The sequence below is a fragment of the Heterodontus francisci genome, chromosome 5, assembly GCF_036365525.1.
Source record: "Heterodontus francisci isolate sHetFra1 chromosome 5, sHetFra1.hap1, whole genome shotgun sequence".
Lineage (NCBI taxonomy): Eukaryota > Metazoa > Chordata > Chondrichthyes > Heterodontiformes > Heterodontidae > Heterodontus > Heterodontus francisci.
The window spans coordinates 18556121-18575947 of record NC_090375.1 but is presented as its reverse complement, the minus strand read 5'-3'; the positions used below and the strand labels follow the sequence as shown (position 1 = coordinate 18575947).

General features: G+C 44.8%; 1 protein-coding gene across 10 annotated transcripts in view; it reads right to left on the bottom strand.

The window, feature by feature from the left end:
- The window catches only part of LOC137369760 (intermembrane lipid transfer protein VPS13B-like), a 1379747-nt gene that overhangs the window by 425823 nt on the left and 934097 nt on the right, over positions 1–19827 (bottom strand). For all 10 annotated transcript variants that reach the window (XM_068031175.1, XM_068031169.1, XM_068031166.1 and 7 more), the window contains one exon: positions 17043–17246. In XM_068031175.1, the coding sequence (XP_067887276.1) occupies positions 17043–17246 (204 nt within the window). The remainder of the gene's footprint in view (positions 1–17042; positions 17247–19827) is intronic.

The window sequence follows — 19827 nt, the reverse complement described above, 5'->3', positions numbered from 1 at the left end:
AACTCATTGCTGTTGAATTGGGGTCCATTGTCATTTCTCACTGTTTGAGGTATTTCAAACAAGGGGAAAATGTGGTCAAGCTTTGGGATAACTACTTTTGTTGAAGTTGACATAACTAATTCCAAGATTGGGAATCTGCTATAGTCGTCAAGGATAACAAGCAGGAGTTCACCAGTGTGCAAATTTGCTAAATCAACGCTAACATCAATCCATGGTCCTGGAGGTGGTTCAGGCATCTTGAGAGGATCACGAGGGTTTGACATTGTGGTTGCTTGACATAGCAAACACTGATTGATTTTGTGCTCCACCAATGCCGTCAATTTCTGGGAACCATACCTTTTTCCTGAGGAGTTGTTTAGTTTTGACGTTCATGTGCTATAGCGACAACACATTCCCTCAATGAGTGTGGAATAACAATACAGTTGCTGCGTAACACAAGATCAGATGTGGTAGTAACAGTGAGCTCATTTCAGACGTTGTGAAGACCTTATAGTGTGTAAGCGATTTCATTTGTGGATGCTCTCTTGATCACGTCTTTCCAGTTTTATGAGTTCATAGCTGTCATACATAGTTGCAATGCCTTATTGTGTTTTGCTGCTGCTTTGATGTCAGCTAGTTTTAGTGACTTTGGCACCACCTTTAGGCTTACATAGTTAAGATGTTGTTCGTCAACCTTTTCCTCACGATTAGTGTGATTGACTATCAGCAATGGATGTTGCGAAAGACAGTCTGCTGGGTTGAGCTTGCCTGACTGATACACAACATGGAACTCGTACTCTTATAGTTTAAATATCCAACATTCTATTCGAGTGGGTGGTTTGCTATGTGAATTGTTGAATAAGCTTACTAGTGGTCTGCGATCGGTTATTACTTTAAACTCGCTTCCATACAAGTAGAGATGAATGTTTAAGATACCCGATGTGATTGAGAATGCTTCTCTGTTTGCAAATAACTTTCTCTACAGGTGTTAGCGATCTGTTTGTCATCTCAACAATCGATGGGTTATCTGTCTTGTCTTTCTGCACGAGAACTGCACCTAAGCCAATTGGGCTTGCATCCGCGACCAGCTGAATAGCTTTCTCAGGGTCAAACTAGGCATTTGTGCAACTTGCTGACAACCGTCATTTAATCTGATGTACTGCCTGTTTGTGATTTAGTCCATTCTCATTTGATCTCTTCTGTCAAATCGCGTAGGAGGGGCAGATAACCAAGCAAGGACAGGAAAGAAGCAATTGCAGTACGTGATGTGTCCTAGCAGATTCCGGATTTCCTGCACGTTTGTAGGATCCACAGCATTTGCAATGGCTTCAACTTTCCGTGAATTTGGTGATACTCCTTCACCACTGAAGACGTGGTAGAAGAATTCAATTCTGTTTTCGTTAACTAGATACTTGTCTTTGTTCAAGGTGAGACATTCTCTGAGACGTTGTAGGCGTGGCTCAAGTTCACCTTCCATGTGACCATAGATGAGAATGTCATCATTGATGTTCAGCATGCCTTTAAGTCCTTGTAGTTGTCTTAATACTGTATTTTTTCCAGGAAATATGCGATGTGTCTTTAAGACAGCAAAGGATCAGTACTTCTTTAAGGAGTTACTAAGAGAAAGTGCATCTTGGTTGCCCTGGATATAACCAGAGACAGAGAACAGGATATACAATGTTGCCGTTTAACTTTGAAAGTGAAAAAAACTGGCTTTTGTAGAGACAGTTGATAGACAGACACAGACAGACAGCTGTGCCAGCCTACACTGAAGGAAATAGGAGAGCTCTCCCTCTCAGTCTATTTAAACCCTATTTATTATAATCTCTCAAAATTGTAAAGAAGCTTCAAGGCAGATTAATTTCTTAACAGAAACTAATCAATTACTTTAACTACTGAACTGTAACTGTTGTGTTCATCACTGGAAAGAAGAAGAGTTTGATGGTTCAACTACTGAACTGTTATTCCCAAATTGTATATTGATGAAGAACTGTTTTCCTTTCCTCATCAGACCCTGGAAGATTGCGAGTACATTTTGAATCAGAGGACTGTCTATCAGGAAGTGTAAATCTGAAAGAACTTTGTTATAATAATTTTAAATATTGTTTTATCTTCAGGTTTAAGATTTTAGTTTTTTTCTCATAAGCAGTTAATTTGTGAACATCTAAAGATATCTGGTTTGGTTCACCTCATTCAGGGGTCAATAGATTGCTCAATTCGGCTGTGGCTTTCTCTGATTTGGAAAAGCTTAAAGATATGCTATGCGATCTGTGGAGTGACAGGACTGAATTGACAGTGCATTGCTCCCACCGCAATCAGAATCATATATTTTGATTGGGGGCTTTGTCTTCAGCGGTTGTGCCATAACAAAGTGCAGACTGAATCAAGTATTGAAATACCTCAGCTGCTGAGCTGACTCTAAAATGGAGCCTCTTATATCGAAAAAGTCCTATGTGAGTGGAGAATACAGTAAGATATCTCAATTCTTCTGCAAGCTCGATTTGATGGTAGCCTGTATTGAGGTTACATTAAGCAAATGGCTTAGCACCATTCACTTTCTCTATGACATCATCAATTGTCAATGTCATGTGTCTATCTCGTTATATGGCTTGGTTTGGTTTGGTGATCAACGCAGATTCTAATCTGGTTCTCACTCAAGATTCTTGACGACTTGTATGTGTGACACCCAAGGGGTAGGCTCATTCCCAACTTTCTCAATAATGTCAAGATCAAGTAAGCGCTGAAGTTCCTTTTCTGTCTGCTTCCTGACATAAAATGGTATTCGTCACCACTGATGTGCGACTGGGGGGCACATTAGGGTGTACATGCAGCTTGCATCTAACACCTTCCAGTTTCCTGATGCCAGTGAAGCGATCAGCATACAGTTCGAGAATATTTTTCTTATGTGTAGGAATCGTCATGTGCAGATCTGTTGCTGTGTGGAAACTGATAAGCGTGTCAGTTTCTTCAGATATGATATAGAATACAGCAGTAATTCTTTGAATGAGGCTGACATTTCAAAAGTCCCAAGAACTTTCAGCGGTTTGTCACTGTTGTAAGGAAAAATTTTCATATTCTTGTTTTGCAGAGAATGGGAAAATCCTGAAGTTTGTTGACCGTTTGGTCTCCCATGACATTGACAGATGCTCCTGTATCTATGACAGCATCCACGTCTAGGAAGCCAATGTGGCTGTTTGCTGTGTCCGAGAGCGAGCACAAAAGTATATTCAGGGTCATCTACTTCTACATTGGCTACATTCTCTCACCCTTTTGCTGCGGTACGCATCAGTTGCACCCTTCTGTTGGTTTGGGCTTAGTAGTTGACTTTGCTGATGAACGACAAACATGAGAAAAGTGGTTGGGTTTTCCACATGCTTTATATAGCGTATCAGGCACGTGAGCAAGATTGGAGTATGGTAGTTATTCCAACAGCTCTGACAGCTTTCTGTCTTTCTTGAGTTCTTTTAGCATAGTTGACGAGAGAGACAGCCTTCGATTATTTGTGTTTTGATTTCCCGTTCGATATGTTCAACATTGAAGTAACATTTGGTTGCCAGCTGCCTCAATTGCACACAATTTTGGTCAATTGTCTCGTTTGATTCTTGCTTAGTGCGTCGGAAGACAATTGTTTCATGTGTGGTATTTTTCTTGTGCATGAAGTAAGTTGTTAGTTATGTTTTGCTGAGTCGTAGTCATTTTGCTCAGGCTTATGGATGTCAAAAATACCCTCCAATTCCTCACCTCCCTAATGGAGAAGTAAGGCCTTTCTTCTTTTGTCATCTGTGACGACAAAACCTGCCATCGCGCCTTCGAAACGTTGCAGCCACTTTTGCCAACTTGAGAATACAGATGATGGCTCCGAATGCACATCATAGGTAGTAGATTGGGGACAGACAACGCCATATTGATCAGCAATGCAGTGAAACTCAGGGATCCGGGATTGCATTCCTTGCAGAGAAAAATTTCTTTGTAATGATCCGAGATTTCTGTTTTTGATTGGCTGGTTATTTTGGTGAGATCACTATGTGTGTACACTGTGCAATCTTCTTGAGAGTCTAACACAGCCTCAATGTGTTCGCCAGGTCTCCAACATAAAATGCTGTCTATAGAAAGTAGACAAACACCTTACAATAGTTTCATACCTGAAAGCAATGTTTCTTATTTTCCACCATCCTGGTCACACTCTGTGATGTTCTTTGGACTAAATAGTAATATTCAGTCAGAGTTAGTAAAACACAGAACATGCTCCTTCAGACACCCTCTGCCGGTATATGTGTGTACAGTAGCCTTAAGTGAACAAAGTGCACAATGCAATTTTCAAGATGGGGGTCCCACCTCCCAGAGCTGCCAAGCAAATTAGAGGGCCATATTGACAGTGCCATCAGGACCAGGCCCAGCACTGGAGCCCCAGACTCCAGGCAAGTGTGGTGGAGTCACCAGGGCCAGACTGGCAGACCCCAGCAAGGTGGGGCGGGGGGGATGTGGGTGTGGGGGAAGGTGGTCTTTGAGGGTGAGGGGGTTTAGTGGAGAGGTGGCCTTTGCCTCCGGGTGCCCTCCGTGGGTTACAGATTGCGCATGATGGCTCCCTACCCGCCCCAAACCCACAGGGAGACCACCTTGTTTGGCGGAAGGCCCTTCCCCCCAGCAGCAAAAGGAAGAGGCCCTTAACTGGCTGGTTATTGGCCATTTGAGGCTTCAATTGGCCTCTGGGCGGGAAGGCCGTCTTTGGCCTTTCCCAAACCCGACTTAATTGCAGGGCGAAGGAAGATGACGGGCCCTCCGTCCCCACCGCCTTGTCACTATTCTATGGGCCCCCCCACCTCCCAGCCCGTCTCTCGGGGGCCCATTAAATTCTTCCCACAGTGTTCAAAAGTGGAGGGATTGATATTGAGTCCAGATGAATGAGTGCCAATCGAGTAGATTGCTTTGTCCTGGATTTGTGTCGAGCTTGTGAGTGTTGATGCAGCTGCAACTATTCAGGTAAATGCAAATTATTCTATCACATTCCTTACTTGAACCTTGTAGATGATGGAAAATATTTGAGGAATCAAGCGTTGAATTACTCAGTAAAGGGTACCCAATCTATCCCCTGCTCTTGCAGCCATGGTGTTGTGACAACTGGTCTTGTAAGTTTCTGGTCAATGGTGCATCCCAGGATGTTTGCGATCAAGCACATTATTGAAGGTAGTGCCACTGCAGAACACGAGAAGAAACTTCTGTTGAAGATGGTCATTTCCTGGCACTACTGTGGTGCAAATGTCACCTGCCATTTGTCGGTTGTGGATAGACTGAACACGACAGAAATATCAGCTAACAGCCCCATGCCTGGCCTTACCATGAAGGGTTTGTGATGAAGCAGCTGCTCCTGAGGTCCTCACCATCATAGATGCCAGTCTTCAAACAATTGAACTCATTCCACATATCAAGAAACAACTGAAGGCACTGGATACAGCAAAGGCTATGGGTTCAGACAACAACACAGATGTAGTACTGAATACTTGTGCTGCAGAACTAGCTGTGCCCTTAGGCAAGCTGTTTTAGTGCAGCTACAACAGAGAATGTGGAAAATTGCCCAGGTACGTCCTGTCCACAAAAAGCAGGACAAATTAAATCCAGCCAATTACCGCCCCATCAGTCTGCTCTCAATCAGCAAAATGACGGAAGGTGTCATTGATGACGCTATCAAGCAGCACTTGCTCAGCAACAAGTTGCTCACCGATGCTCAGTGTGGGTTCCACCAGGGCCACACAGCTCCAGACCACATTACAACCTTGGTCCAAACATGCACAAAAGAGCTAAATTCCAGAGTTGAGGCGACAGTGATTGCTCTTGGCATCAAGGCAGTATTTGATCAAGTGTGGCATCAAAAAGTCCTGGAAGCTGTGTGGCATGAATATCAGCCCAAGCCTAAGATTTGTCCAGGTCTTGCTGCATGCAGGCATGTACTGATTCATCTCAGAGGAGTTGCGAAGGGAGTGTTGCTATCTGTATGCTGTCCTTGTCCTTCTAGATGGTAGAGGTTGCAGGTTTGGGAGATGCTGTTGAAGGAACCTTGGTGAGATGCTGCTGCACATCTTGTAGTTGCTACATACTGCTGCCTCTGTGCACCACTACTGGAGGAAGTGAACGTTTAATCTGGTAGATGCGGTGCAAATCAAGCAGGCTGCTTTGTATTTGCTGGTGTTGAGCTTCTTAAGTGTTGGTGGAGTCACACTCATCCAGGCAAGCGGAGCACATTCCATCACAAATGAATGGGAATTGGGGGGCAAACTCTCCACTGGTTGGAGTCATACCTAGCACAAAGGAAAATGGTTGTGGTTGTTGGAGGTCAATCACTTAAGTCCCAGGACATAGCTGCACTAGTTCCTCAGCTAGTATCCTGGTCCCAACCATCTTCAGCTGCTTCATCAATGACCTTCTCTCCATCTTAAGGTCAGAAGTGGGAATGTTCGCTGATTGATTGCACAGTTTCCAGGACCATCGCAACTCCTCAGATGCTGAAGCAGTCCATGTAGAAATGCAGCAAGACCCGGACAACATTCAGGCTTGGGCTGATAAGTGGCAAGTGACATTAATGCCACACAAGTGCCAGGCAATGACCATCTCCAACAAGAGAGAATCTAATCATCTCCCCTTGACATTCAATGGCATTACCATAACTGATTCCCCCACTATCAACATCCTGGACATCACCTTGACCAAAAACTGAACTGGACCACCTTCTTCTTCTTTGGCCTCCTTGTCTCGAGACACAATGGGTAAGCGCCTGGAGGTGGTCAGTGGTTTGTGAAGCAGCGCCTTGAATGGCTTGCGCTTCTGACTTTTTTCCTGCCAACTGCTAAGTCTCGTCGACTCGCGACTCTTTAGCCCTGCCTTTATGGTTGCCCGCCAGCGCTGGCGATCGCTGGCAACTGACTCCCACGACGCGTGATCAATGTCACAGGACCTCATGTCGCGTTTGCAGACGTCTTTAAAGCGGAGACATGGACGGCCGGTGGGTCTGATACCAGTGACAAGCTCACTATACAGTGTGTCCTTGGGGATCCTGCCATTTTCCATGCGGCTCACATGGCCAAGCCATCTCAGGCGCCGCTGGCTTAGTAGGGTGTATATGCTGGGGATGTTGGTCGCCTCGAGGACTTCTGTGTTGGAGATACGGTCCTGCCACCTGATGCCAAGGATTCTCCGGAGGCAGCGAAGATGGAATGAATTGAGACGTCGTTCTTGGCTGGCGTACGTTGTCCAGGCCTCGCTGCCGTAGAGCAAGGTACTGAGGACACAGGCTTGATACACTTGGACTTTTGTGTTCTGTGTCAGTGTGCCATTTTCCCACACTCTCTTGGCCAGTCTGGACATAGCAGTGCAAGCCTTCCCCATGCGCTTGTTGATTTCTGCATCGAGAGACAGGTTACTGGTGATAGTTGAGCCTAGGTAGGTGAACTCTTGAACCACTTCCAGAGTGTGGTCGCCGATATTTATGGATGGGGCATTTGCGACGTCCTGTCCCATGATGTTTGTTTTCATGAGGCTGATGGTTAGGCCAAATTCGGTGCAGGCAGCCGCAAACCCGTCGATGAGTCTCTGCAGACACTCTTCAGTGTGAGATGTTAATGCAGCATCGTCAGCAAAGAGCAGTTCCCTGATGAGGACTTTCCGTACTTTGGTCTTCGCTCTTAGACGGGCAAGGTTGAACAACCTGCCATCTGATCTTGTGTGGAGGAAAATTCCTTCTTCTGAAGACTTGAACGCATGAGAGAGCAGCAGGGAGAAGAAGATCCCGAACAGTGTAGGTGCGAGAACACAGCCCTGTTTCACGCCACTCAGGATAGGAAAGGGGTCTGATGAGACTCCGCGATGCTGAATTGTGCCTTTCATATTGTCACAGAATGAGGTGATGATACTTAGTAGCTTTGGTGGGCATCCGATCTTTTCTAGTAGTCTGAAGAGACCACGTCTGCTGACAAGGTCAAAGGCTTTGGTGAGATCAATGAAAGTAGAGGGGCATCTATTGTTCACGGCATTTCTCCTGTAGCTGTTGAAGGGAGAACAGCATGTCAATGGTGGATCTCTTTGCTCGAAAGCCACACTGTGCTGCAGGGTAGACACGCTCAACCAGCTTCTGGAGCCTGTTTAAAGCGACTCGAGCGAAGACTTTCCCCACTATGCTGAGCAGGGAGATTCCACAGTAGTTGTTGCAGTCACCGCGGTCACCCTTGTTCTTATAGAGGGTGATGATACTGGCATCGCGCATGTCCTGTGGTACTGCTCCCTCGTCCCAGCACAGGCAAAGCAGTTCGTACAGTGCCGAAAGTATAGCAGGCTTGGCACTCTTGATGATTTCAGGGGTAATGCTGTCCTTCCTAGGGGCTTTTCCGCTGGCTAGAGAATCAATGGCATCACTGAGTTCCGATTTGGTTGGCTGTTCATCCAGCTCATCCATGACCGGCAGAGACTGGGCTGCATTGAGGGCAGTCTCAGTGACAACATTTTCCTTGGAGTAGAGTTCTAGGTAGTGTTCCACCCAGCAGTCCATTTGCTTGCGTTGGTCAGTGATTGTGTCCCTGATTTAGATTTGAGGGGGGCAATCTTCATGATGGTTGGCTGTGATAGGTACATAACTCAAGCAGTCTCTGACTATTCTCATTCATCCTACCAGTGCCATAGCGCCCAAGGCAGGAGGGCCATGAGTCATGGTCGGCCCCAACCCTGGCATTAAAGTCCACCAGCAGGAACAGGTGTTCGGTGTTGGGGATGCGACTAATGATATTATGGAGTTCCTCGTAGAACTGGTCTTTAACTTCAGGTGGGGAGCAGAGTGTTGGAGCATAGATGCTGAGTAGGTGTAGACCAGAGGCGGTGAACAGACGGATGGACAGTATGCATTCCGAGCCATTTGAGGGTGGATCTATCATGCTGAGCAAAGAGTTTCTGATGGCGAAGCCCACTCCATGCTGTCTTGGTTCTTCAGGATCCCTACCCTGCCAGAAGAAGGTGTAGTCTTGCTCTCTTAGAGATCCGCTTGCAGGGAGGCGTGTCTCCTGAAGTTCTGCAATGTCCACATTGAGTCTACTGAGCTCATTGTTGATGATGGCGGTCTTCCGAGAATCGTCGATTTGTGTAAGGTCTTCCGACAGGCCAGGACACATAGTTCTGACGTTCCAGCTTGCAAAACGAAGGGCTGGTACCTTCTTTCCTTTTTTTGGTCGTGCTGTTTGGTGCGGTGTTGCAGTTCACTTGTCAGGCAATGACCCTGAACTCCAAGCACCCATTGAAGCAGGTGGACTGTGGCGGGACAGAACCTTCCTGACTGGGGGCTGCCCGGTTTGAGGCGGGCGGTAGCTGTCCAGTGAGATGTGATGACCTCTCCCATCGACAAAGGCAACTCGTGGCACCCAATCTCTACGCCAATTTAGCTGGACTTATAACCTGTAATTGCTGCCTTCAGTGTTGATTTGGTCGCTGTGAAGCGACTATGGAGTGACCTCTCCATGGCGCATGCCTGGGCGGATGTATGGAGGTTGAGTTGCCCAAGAGTCAAAACCCCCCTCTCGGCCTTCCTGGTGGAGTCCAAAGGAGTGCAGAGCACGGCACCGGTATGGCTGCAAGAACTGCTGGAAACATGCCAAAGGTGACACATGACCGCCTTCGGGGTTCCGCTCCGGATTTTCTGTTAGGGTTTACTCCCTTCGCCTTGGTCTCTCCTGAGACGCCCACTGGATCAGACATGTAAGTACTGTGGCTACAAGAGCAGTTCGAGGCTGGGAATTCTGAGGCAAGTACCTCACCTCCTGACTCCCCAAAACCTGGCCACCACCTAAAAGGCAGTAGTCAGGAGTGTGATGGAATACTCTCCACTTGCCTAGATGAGTGCAGCTCCAACAACACTCAAGAAGCTCAATGCCACCCAGGACAAAGCAGCCCACTTGATTGTCACCACAACTACCAACTTCAGCATTCACTCCCTTCACCACCAGCACACAGTGACAGCAATGTGTACCATCCTCAAAATGCACTGCAGCAACTCACCAAAACTCCTTCAATGGCCCCTTCCAAACCCGCAAACTCTACCGCCTAGAAGGACAAGGGCAGCAGACGGTTGGCAGCACCACCATCTACAAGTTCCCCTCTAGATAACCCATTATCCTGACTAGGAACAATATTTCTGTTCCTTCACTATCGCTGGGTCAAAATCCTGGCACTCACTCCCTAACAGCACTGTGGGTGTACCTACACCAAATGGACTGCAGCAGTTCAAGAAGGTGGCCTACCACCACCTTCTCAAGGGCAATTAGGGATGAGCAATAAATGCTGGCTTTATCAGCGATACTCACATTCCAAGAATGAATTTTAAAAAACTGAAATTGGTTAGGCTGATACTGCCCTAACAACACCTACAGTGATGTCCTGGGGCTGCAATGTTTGGCCTCTAATAAGCGCAACCATCTTGCTATGTGTCAGCTTTGAAGCTAGCTGGTGGAAAGTTTATTCCTTGATCTGCATTGACTTCAGTTTTACTCGGGCTTCTGGATGCCACATTCAGCTGAATGCCCTCTTGATGCCTCACCAGGGGATGATACAGGAGTGATTACAATACAGGTGCTACTAACCCAGAGGTCATGAATTCAAACTGCACCATGCCAAGTTGTGAAATGGGTTAAATGATTGCCAAAGCTCCTGAATGGTCTTAAAAGAACATTGGATTTACTTCTGTCTTTCAGGGAAGGGAGCCTTCCATTTCATTCCCTGCCTGGCCTGTATATGACCCCAATCTCACTCACATGTGGTTGCTTTTTAATGTACTCTGAAGTGCCACAATCAGCCATTTAGTTGTAAAACAATTGCTTAAATTATTTACTACCCACACTAACAGTGCAACAGCCAGATATCTTATTTAATTTACTCAATTTTAAAATTCTCATCCTTGTTTTCAAATCCCTCCATAGTCTCACTCCTCCCTAGCTCTGTAACCGCCTCCAACCTTACAACTCACCAATATGTCTGGACTCCTCCAATTCTAGCCTCTTACACACTACCAATTCTCTTCGCTCAACCATTGGCAGCTGAACCTGTACTCATCTCAGCCTTAAATTCTGGAATTCTCTCACTAAATTTCTCTGCCTTTCGACCTCTCTCTCTCTCCATCTTTAAGACCCTCCTTAAAACCTACCTCTTTGACCAAGCTTTGGGTCGCTGTCCTAATATCTCATGTGGCTCAGTGTCAAATTTTGTCTGATAATCCCCCATGTGAAGCGCCTTTGGATTTTTTTAACTGCATTAAAGGTGCAATATAAATGCAAATTGCTGTTGTTTTTAAACAGCTCTTTAACAGTTAATTTATCTCAATATAATATTGCATCAGGACACCTGTGGTATTCTCTACTTAATTGCTAGAATATGGAATATATGGTTAAAGATATTTCAAATAAACAGTGAACCCTCATGCCCTGGAAAGTCTACTTCATCAATTTTGAAAGATCTATTAAATCACTTGTTAGTGCAGCACAGTTTTGAGTGTCCCTTAATTGCTGAAAATTGATATAAAATGGAGGAGCCTGCACTAATTTAATCCTGAGCATGAATGAGCGCAAAGCTAAATGGAATATTACTTTGCTTTGAACATTTTGATGGGTCACACTGTTTGCATGAGGTACTGCAATTCAGATCATTCATCAATTCAAACACAACCAAATTAAAGCCTACCCAAATCTCCCATATCTTGGGAGGGTTTCCTGCAGTTTTCTCAGACCATCGAACAGGAACTAATCCCATCCTTACTAGTCTTCTGCATGAGAATTTCAAACTCTTGGCAATTCAAAGATCCTCTAAATTATGCTTTTAATTTGTTAATGATTTCCTAAACCAGAAGAATATCTGTCTGTAAATCTTGCATTTTTGAAAAACTTTTTTCTGCCTCTCCAATGCAGGGAAAATCAAGAATATTGCAGAATCTTACACATATTTTCCCACACCTCATTATTCCAAATTATATACAAACTTAAGTATGTCATCAACTACGCAATGCTTTATGAATTTAACAAAATGAAGAGTTTATTTTCCTTGAAAGAAAACTGTCTTCATTCATCAAAAGGCACAAACACACAAGGTCTGCATCCTTTTCATTGCCTGGAGACACAGGGATGATCACTATTTCGACACTCTGATACTTCCCCCTTAGTAAAACATTCTTGCATACTTGTTCAATCATTTGGCCTCCCCATGGACTAAACAGTTCGACTACTTCTCCCACTTGAGTAAACAGATAGAGTGGGCTGTCACAGCTTGCACAACATAATATTTCTAAGCTCAGGGGTGGTATAAATGATTAAACACTCCCTGTGTGCCACGATTCACATCACTGCTTTGCCATTTTCATCATAATTCAGGAAGCTAAAGAGAGTCTGTCTCTGCACTTAAGATGTGTGTAAGGTCAGATGTGTGTAAGAAATACTCTCAGCAGCATTAAGTATTACATTCAAACAAAAATCTGTAAATACAACTAACTTTTCAACAGAATTGAATGCTGTGCAAATATTTCAATTCATGACAAAATAAAACTATTCTCAAACCACAAAAATAACTATATTGCCAGTTTATGATCTAGTGGCATGTCTGGAGTTCTGAAAATACTCAGAGAAACATCATTTACAGCTTGGTTAGCAACTTTTAACACGATTCCGATGTACATTAGCTATTAATGTTTGGACCATATATTCATGATTAGATACAAGACATGGTCGCTCTAAAGACTTTTCCAATATAAATTTTAAAATGCCAGCTGATCCAAGTTCAGTATACTGCCAGTCAAAACCAGATTGATGCTTTTCAAAGGTTAAAAAATTCAAGTAGGTGATGAAAACGTGACACATGAGCAAACCTAAAGAGATGCATAACATTAACAAGTAGAGCAACTGTCCATGCATTGCGCTAATGATTTTAACTTGTACATCAACCATCCCTTTGCTTTGACTCCTTAACCAAATGTTACCTCAATGAAGCATTTGATGGCCCTGCAAGATACCACAGCCACACATATCAATCCAGCCTAATTTGACAATATTTGTGACCATTGATCAAGCCTTGTAATTAATTAAGAGTTCAGATTTCTGCTCTCATGTTAAATGTCACCATTTATTTTCTATCTGAGTTGTAGTGAGAAACTGGTGGCAGTGGACTGGCCAACTTATATGCATCCTGCCTGATTTACCTTTGTATTGAAGTTAATGGTAAGCAAAATTGCGCTTGGTCTATCACATGTGGTCAAATCTGTTAACGCCAGTTTTACATTCCCTACTGAAGTCGAAAGCTTCATCCACAATTTTCACTACAAACTGAGTAAATCCAGAACTAAGGCTTAACCTCACTGGAGTCACATCAAGAAAGACTCACTCTGCCTTCACTTCACTCCATGGTTAGATCAGGCCCTACCTCTGGGATTTTGGCTGCACAACAGTTTTGCTTTGCACTGATGCTACAGGTGCAGTGTAAAGGAAACCCGAAGTTCCATACTGAGTCTTAGTATTGTGTGAATTGGAACATAGGAAATAGGAGCGGGAATAGGCCAATCGGCCCCTCGAGACTGCTCTGCATTCAACTAGATCATGGCAGATCTTCTACCTCAATGCCATTTTCCTGAACTATCCCCATATCCTTTGATGCCTTTAATATCTTGAAGTGTATCGATCTCTGTCTTGAACATAATGTCTGAGTCTCCACCGCCCTCTGGGGCAGAGAATTCCAAAGATTCACCACTACAAAAACAATGGACAGTAGCGTAATGATCTGAGACATGAGTTCAAATCTCACCACAGCAGCTGGGGGAATTTAAATTCAATTAATAAATCTGGGAAAAATGTTAATCTCATTAAGAACCATGAGATTACCGAACTGTTATAAAACCCCAAATAATTCACTCATGTCCTCGGGGAGGAAATCTATCACCCTTACCCAGTCTGGCTTACATGTGACTCCAGACCCACACCAATGTGGTTGACTAGTGGCCGAGTAAGCCACTCAGTTGTATGCAACTCACCATCATCTGCTCAAAGGCAATTACGGATGGGCAATAAATGCTGGCCTTGACAGCGATGCTCACATCCAATGAACAAATGTTTAAAAAGTATCTAAGCTGTACTTTCAGATCTGAGAATGCTTGACAACAATTAAATGAGGAAATTAGAAAATTCCTTTGGACAGGCTAGTAGAAATGGTAGACAGATGACAGATGGAATTTAATAGAGAAGTGTGAGGTGATGTATTTGGCAGAAGGGATAGGGAGAGGCAATATAAACTAAATGGTACAGTTCTAAAGAGTGTACAGGGACAGAGGGACCTGGAATTCATATGCATAGATATTTGAAGATGGTAGAACATATTGAGAGAGTAGTTAGAAAAGCATAGAGATTTTGGGCTTCATAAGTAGAAGTATTGAGTACAAAAGCAGGGAAGTTATGCTGACCTTTTATAAAACGCTGGTTAGGCTACAACTAGAGTACTGTGCCCAGTTCTGGTCACCACACTTTAGGAAGGATGTTAGGATCCTTGAGATAGTGCACAGGAGAAGATGAGGGATTTTAGCTACAAGGTTAGGTTGGAGAAACTGGGGTTGTTCTCCTTGCAGCAAAGGAGGTTGAGGATCTGATAGAGGTGTACAAGATTATGATAGGTTTAGATAAAGTAGGGAAAATAGAGAAAGAAAAAGTGTTCCCATTAGCTGATGGTAGAAGGATTAGGGGACACAGATTTAAGGTTTTGGGGAGTAGCTGCAGGGGGGATGTGAGGAAGAACTTTTTACACAACGAGTGGTAATAACCTGGACTTGCTCTCTACGAGAGTGGTGGAAGCAGAGACGATGAATGATTACAAAAAGAAACTGGATGGGCACTTACAGGGCTACGGGGATAGAACTGGGGAATGGGACTGATTGGATTGCTGTACAAAGCCAGCATGGAATCGATGGGCTGAATGGCTGCTTCCTGTGCCATAATGTCTCTATGACTCTTATTCTTCTTACTCATCATATTTTGCCAGTAAAAATTCTATGGCAATAATGAGCAGTTATTCACATCCTCGAAATTTAAATAATTAATTATCACCATGACCAGCACAAAAATTCGGCCACAAAAGTTTAAGTAAACTTGTGCGGTATAATTAAAAATCCTGTCATGAGTAACTAGTCAATAGTACAAATTTACAAGAAGAGCTTTGTATATAGAGGTCTTTGCCCTCTGTGTCAGCTGTGGCTTAGTGGGTAGTATGCTCGTCTCTTAGTCAGAAAGTTGTGGTTCACTCCAGAGCACAAAAATCTAGCATGACACGCCAGTACAGTACTGAGGGAGTGCTGCACTATCGGAGGTGTCGTCTTTTAGATGAGGTGCTAAACTGTGGCCCCATCGGCTCTCTCAGGTGGGTGTCAAAGATCCCATTTCAAAGAAGAGCAAGGGAGTTATCCTCATTGTCCCGGCCAATATTTATCCCTTAATCAGCATCACAAAAACACATCATCTGGCCTCATCATATTGCCATTTGTAGGAGCTTGCTGTGAACAAATTGGCTGTCGTGTTTCCGAAATTACAACAATGACTACAATTCAAAAGTATTTTGTTGGCTGTAAAAGCGCTTTGGATATCCTGAGGTCAGGAAAGGCACTATATAAATTCAATCTTTATTTTCTCAATGTTAAATTGCCCTATTTGTGGTGCAAAGCGGCTTTGCTAGTGGGAAGGTGAAGGCTGCAAGCAAAAGATATAAAAGCCTTTGCCTAGCCTGACTAACCAAGGCCATTCAGTGGTGAGATGGCTTCACTTGTGTTTATAGGACAATGCAGAGGATAGAGGTGAGGAACAGAGTAAAGGCAGGGGGGCAGTCTTCAATCAATGTCCACACATGCACATTTCCAGCAGGTGTCACCAGATAACAGTCAGAACTGGGCAATCTGGCTGGTTTACCCCATTGCTCCTTCAGCTGATATCCAACTAACTCAGAACAGAATGGTGGTGAAATATGGAGCCTTCTTATTTTGCATAGATTAGCTACGCACTGAATGAAGCAGTTGAGCATTCGGAAGTGCGAAGATAATCATATTGCCCACAAAACCTAACACAAACCTCACCACCTCAAGAATGCTATACTTGTGCTGTGTTTCAGCTGGTAACTGTAACCCGGAACAGGGTACAAATACTTTTTCTCTTTATACTTAGATTTTAAGGATCTCTCAAATATGAATGTACTTTGCAAAATGGTATTGTTTTGTTAAGCAGCACAACAATTTTAGGGATTTAGTGGCGCAGTGGTTAGCACTGCAGCCTCACAGCTCCAGCGACCCAGGTTCAATTCTGGGTACTGCCTGTGTGGAGTTTGCAAGTTCTCCCTGTGTCTGCGTGGGTTTCCTCCGGGTGCTCCGGTTTCCTCCCACATGCCAAAGACTTGCAGGTTGATAGGTTAATTGGCCATTATAAATTGCCCCTAGTATAGGTAGGTGGTAGGGAAATATAGGGACAGGTGGGGATGTGGTAGGGATATGGGATTAGTGTAGGATTAGTATAAGTGGGTGGTTGATGGTCGGCACAGACTCGGTGGGCCGAAGGGCCTGTTTCAGTGCTGTATCTCTAAACTAAACTAAACTAAACATATGATAACCAAAATTCACAAAATATACATAAATCATAAATAGCTTTTTACTACATGGATCCTGTTAGACTGAAATTACAAGAAATGCAAAGAAAATCCCTCAGGACCTCCTAAAGCACTTCAAAGCCAAAGAAGTACTTTTGAAATGTAGTCATTGTTGTATTGTAGGTAATGCTCAGAAACAGCAAAATAATAAGAAAGCCCTCAGCTATTGAAAAACATTTAGACAGGATATTAAATCACTCTCAGTTTACCAATGACAAGGTTAATGTAAATAATATGCAAATGGTTCTCCCTATGGCCAAATTTTAAATAATGCATTATTACTACAGTGTGCTATACTGACAGATGAATGCACCTAAGAAGGAAGGGAAAATATATATGTGGATTTAAATGAAACCTGCACCAATTTTTTGGTTGATGAGAAATAAACTTACCTCTGTGGTGGTCCCAATATCAGCAGATGGACTACAAGTGCTGGCATCTGGCGGTGCTGTACTGACACTACTTCTTACTGGTGACCCTGGCATCGGTCCCAAGATGGATTCGGGATGGGTAGAGGACTGCCGCAATATGCCTTTCTTCTGTATTTTGTCCCAGGCATTGTTCATGCTGTGTGCCAGCTCATACAGTAATTGTACCTGTTGAAAGGGGAAAAGAAAATAAGATGCGTTTCAGTGAAGTATCCAGAAATTTCCAACAATAGTTCTGCAGCTGGTATCTGCTCAACCTTCAATGTTTAATGCCCCTGCCCACAGTCAAACCTTTTCTCTCTCGTATCCCTTTTGTTCCCCTGGCATAGCCCCTGTCTTATCACCCTCAGGTCCACTCAGGGGGTCAGACTTAATCTAGTGCACCACTGGCTGGACCACATCAAAAGTTATCAGGCCTCACTCTCCTCTGCCAAAAGCATCCAACACTGCAGCATCATCTGGAGAGAAAAGATAACCCAACCGATTTCTTTTTTCCAACATCAACTTCTTCTTAATCTCCTTTCCACTTCATCCTCCACTCACCTCCAACAACGTGCAAGAATCTCAGGACTTCTTTGTCACCAAGACTGAGACCATTCATTCAGTTTGTTGTCTCTCCCTCCTCCCCGTGTCTACCAAGCCAAATTTCCACCCATGCTCCATCCCTGCTCTAGCCCCCGAACCTGCAGCTTTTGATCAGCTTCTCTCCCAGCTTCCCTCACTCTCAGTCAATGCTCATCTTGTCCAGGAGACCCACCTTCTGTTCCCTAGACACTCATTCCAACTAAATTGCTGACCAGCTAACTTTCCTTTCTGGTTCCAAGGCGAGCTGACATTGTTAACTGTTCCCTCTACCGAGGTACTGCACATCTCCTTTTCAAAGTAGCTGCCATCACCACCACCCCCTCAAAAGTAAAAACACTCAGCCGCTGTCGTTGCAAACTACCAACCCACCTTCACTCCCTCTTTTGTCTCCAAAGTTCTTGAACGTGTTGGTGCCTCCCAAATCTGTGTCCATCCTTCCTGCAACTCCATACTCCAATCAATTTTCCACCACTACCACATCACCAAAATTGCCATGAGCAAAGTCATAAATGGCATCCTCTGTAACTGATTGTGGTGTATTTTCCCTCCATGTCCTCCTTGACCAATCTGCAGCCTTTGACACAGTCAGTCACATCATCCTCCTCGAATGCCTCTCCTCTGATTTTCATCATGGGGTCAGCTTTCATATGCACACTGACGACACCCACTTCTAGCTCTCCAACAAGTCTCTTGATCCTCCACTACCTGACTACCACCTAGTCTTGATAAGCCACAATTGCAACGAACTAAACATATGGAAGACTGAAACTTCATGCGCAGCCCTGACCACAAAATAGGATTTGAATTGTGTGTTTAATATAGAAAATCAATTCCACTGCCCTTCCCAACTACTGCCTCAGGCTGAACTAAACTATTTGCAACCTTGGGGGCCTATCTGACCCCGAGCTGGCCTCTGATGCCATTTCTTTTCACAAGGACTGTCTACTTTCACTTCCATAACTGCCCGCTTCTGTGCCTAACTCAGGCCATTTTCATATGAAACACTCATTCATGTCTTTGTCACTTCCAGGTTCAGATAATCCGAAATTTCACAAAGCTTTTCCCAGTTTCCCTCTGTAACTTCAGCAGAAATCAGGGAGAGAAACCAACATGTTGCATCACGGACATTTAGCAAAATGACTGACTCAGCCGTGACCATGGGGACAATAAATTTGTATATAAAGACTAAAGTCAACCTAATGCCATCAAAACACAGACTGATTTAAAAGGGTTTTCTCACTATTTAGTGGGCACCTGGCATTGTTTTTGCTTGCACAAGAAGTCAATGTCTGCTCAAACACGGTGTAGTGATGAGGAGTATCCAGATAGATGTCTGTTTGTCAGGTGTGATTGCAATCTCTTTATTTCCCCTCTCTCTCTCTCCCTCTGTGTCAATACCTATCTCCTGTCTGTGTTCATCTCTCACTCTTCTCACCACACTGTGTCCATCTCTCACTCCTCTCTGTTCATCTCTCTCCCTTCCCTGTGTGTCCGTCACTCTCTCCTCTCTTTCTCTCGCTCCTCTCTTTCTCCCCCCTCTCTCTTTCTTCCTCATTCACATCTTTCCCTCTCTCCCCCACCTCTATTTCACCCCTCTCTCCCTCCCCACCTCTCTCTCGCTCTCCCTCCCCCTCTCTCGCTCTGTCTCTCTCCCTCCCTTCGTCTATCTCTCTCCCCCCTCTCTCTCGCTCGCTCTCCCTCCCTCCCCTCTCTCTCGCTCTCTCTCCCTCCCTCCCTCCCCTCTCTCTCGCTCTCTCTCCTCCCTCCCCTCTCTCTCGCTCTCTCCTCCCTCCCCTCTCTCTCGCTCTCTCTCCCTCCCTCCCCTCTCTCCGCTCTCTCTCCCTCCCTCCCCTCTCTCTCGCTCTCTCTCCCTCCCTCCCCTCTCTCTCGCTCTCTCTCCCTCCCTCCCCTCTCTCTCGCTCTCTCTCCCTCCCTCCCCTCTCTCTCGCTCTCTCTCCCTCCCTCCCCTCTCTCTCGCTCTCTCTCCCTCCCTCCCCTCTCTCTCTCTCGCTCTCCCTCCCTCCCCTCTCTCTCTCTCGCTCTCCCTCCCTCCCCTCTCTCTCGCTCTCTCTCTCCCTCTCCCTCTCTCTCGCTCTCTCTCCCTCTCCTCTCTCTCTCTCTCTCTCTCTCCCTCTCCTCTCTCTCTCTCTCTCCTCTCCTCTCT